The following is a 1433-nucleotide window of genomic DNA, read 5'->3' as shown; positions in this document are numbered from 1 at the left end:
ATAGAAACGTGGGGGGACGTCTACATGTTACGGGGCCTTATAAGCTGTGGGAAAAAATGTCAGAATTGGATGAGAAGATTATCCGCTATGTCTGTATGGTTGGTATGAACATATCCGAAACTGATAAAAGGTAAATACAATGAGGGTTTCACCAATATAACGACTTTGCAAACTTATAACTAAATATTGACTGCTGTTTGTATGTAGTGAGTGTGTGGGAATATGTGCCAACAGTATGCAATCAATCACTCGGGCAGAGATAAGGTGTCTGCTGCCAAGCGTTTACATATCAGGAAGTGTGAGTGGTGTGTGGGTTAGATGTTTAATATCATAACAACATCACCGTATGCTAAGAATGACTTTCTGCTACAGGTAATAAATTACGTGGCTGCCTATCTAAACAATGGTGGAGGCAGGAACTGGTACTGGCCAACACATTTTAAGGTAAATGGGGAACCATGGACACATCTAACTGAACACTAGGATGGTTAGGTTCAGACAAACCGATTCAAATTCTGCTTACTACACTATATGTTTATTTAACGTGGTTGAGATTGTAGGTTGAAGCAATAAAGGACGAAGGTAGGTCGTCTTCACTGTGGGCGAGGCACACTAGGAAAATATGCAGGCTGCCCAGATTTAACGCACGATTTCACAACTGTGATAAAGTGGGTGACGTCGTTCACCATAACATTTTAGTAATTAAAAGAACTGTGTTTTACTGTTATGAAGAGGTTATTGATTATTATACACTAAACATGTTGTGTCTATTTTCCAGATATTCATACCAATTCATGATCCTCATATCGACAAAGGACATTGGGTGCTTGTCGTGGTCGACATGGTGAAAAAGGTTGCGGAAGTATGGGACAGCTTATGTGAAAGTGGATTGACTGCACGAAGAATTGACGGAATCTCAAAATTGGTAATTACAAATGGAAATATGTTGAAAATTCTACATCTCATGTATATACCTATTGATGCATCATTCGGACAGCTAATTGATAAGTTCATTTGCAGCTGAAACACATAGACCGGGTTATGCTGTTTGAAAATTATATGTACTGTGATGGCAATAACAGTGTGGGAGATTTTCAAATTTTGGAGGCGGAGAACGTGCCAATTCAGCAGAACACATATGACTGTGGGATATATGTTATACAGAATATGCAACACTATGGGACAAACTGGGCATACGAGGTATGGTTATTCTTTACTGTATTGTATGAAGACTCAACACTCCATATAACAATAGTGCTTGTTATATTTCCTGTCATAGGAGTGAGGCTTCTAAGCACTAATGTATTCGGTAATAACACAATGCAGTATTCGTCAGATCAGCAAAGAGCCGTTATTTTACTGGATTGTGTGAAACCACCAAATAACGAGATGGGTAACGAAATATCCAAACGTAGCAAGGAGTTCACTCATGA

The 1433-nt window shown here is 39.1% G+C and overlaps 1 protein-coding gene across 1 annotated transcript; it reads left to right on the top strand.

Moving 5' to 3' along the window:
* Positions 1-56: 56 nt before the first annotated feature.
* On the top strand, positions 57-1200 carry LOC101305424 (ubiquitin-like-specific protease 1-like; the record flags this gene model as incomplete). Its single annotated transcript, XM_004309314.1, has 6 exons — positions 57-130; positions 235-298; positions 373-444; positions 561-668; positions 779-925; positions 1021-1200. Coding segments are annotated over exons 1-6 (645 nt in total), but the record flags the coding sequence as incomplete, so codon positions are not given.
* Positions 1201-1433: the final 233 nt, after the last annotated feature.

Source organism: Fragaria vesca, unplaced genomic scaffold (genome assembly GCF_000184155.1).
Source record: "Fragaria vesca subsp. vesca unplaced genomic scaffold, FraVesHawaii_1.0 scf0511416, whole genome shotgun sequence".
NCBI classification, from domain to species: domain Eukaryota; kingdom Viridiplantae; phylum Streptophyta; class Magnoliopsida; order Rosales; family Rosaceae; genus Fragaria; species Fragaria vesca.
The sequence above is the reverse complement of the archived record's forward strand: the minus strand, read 5'-3'. Positions and strand labels throughout refer to the sequence as shown.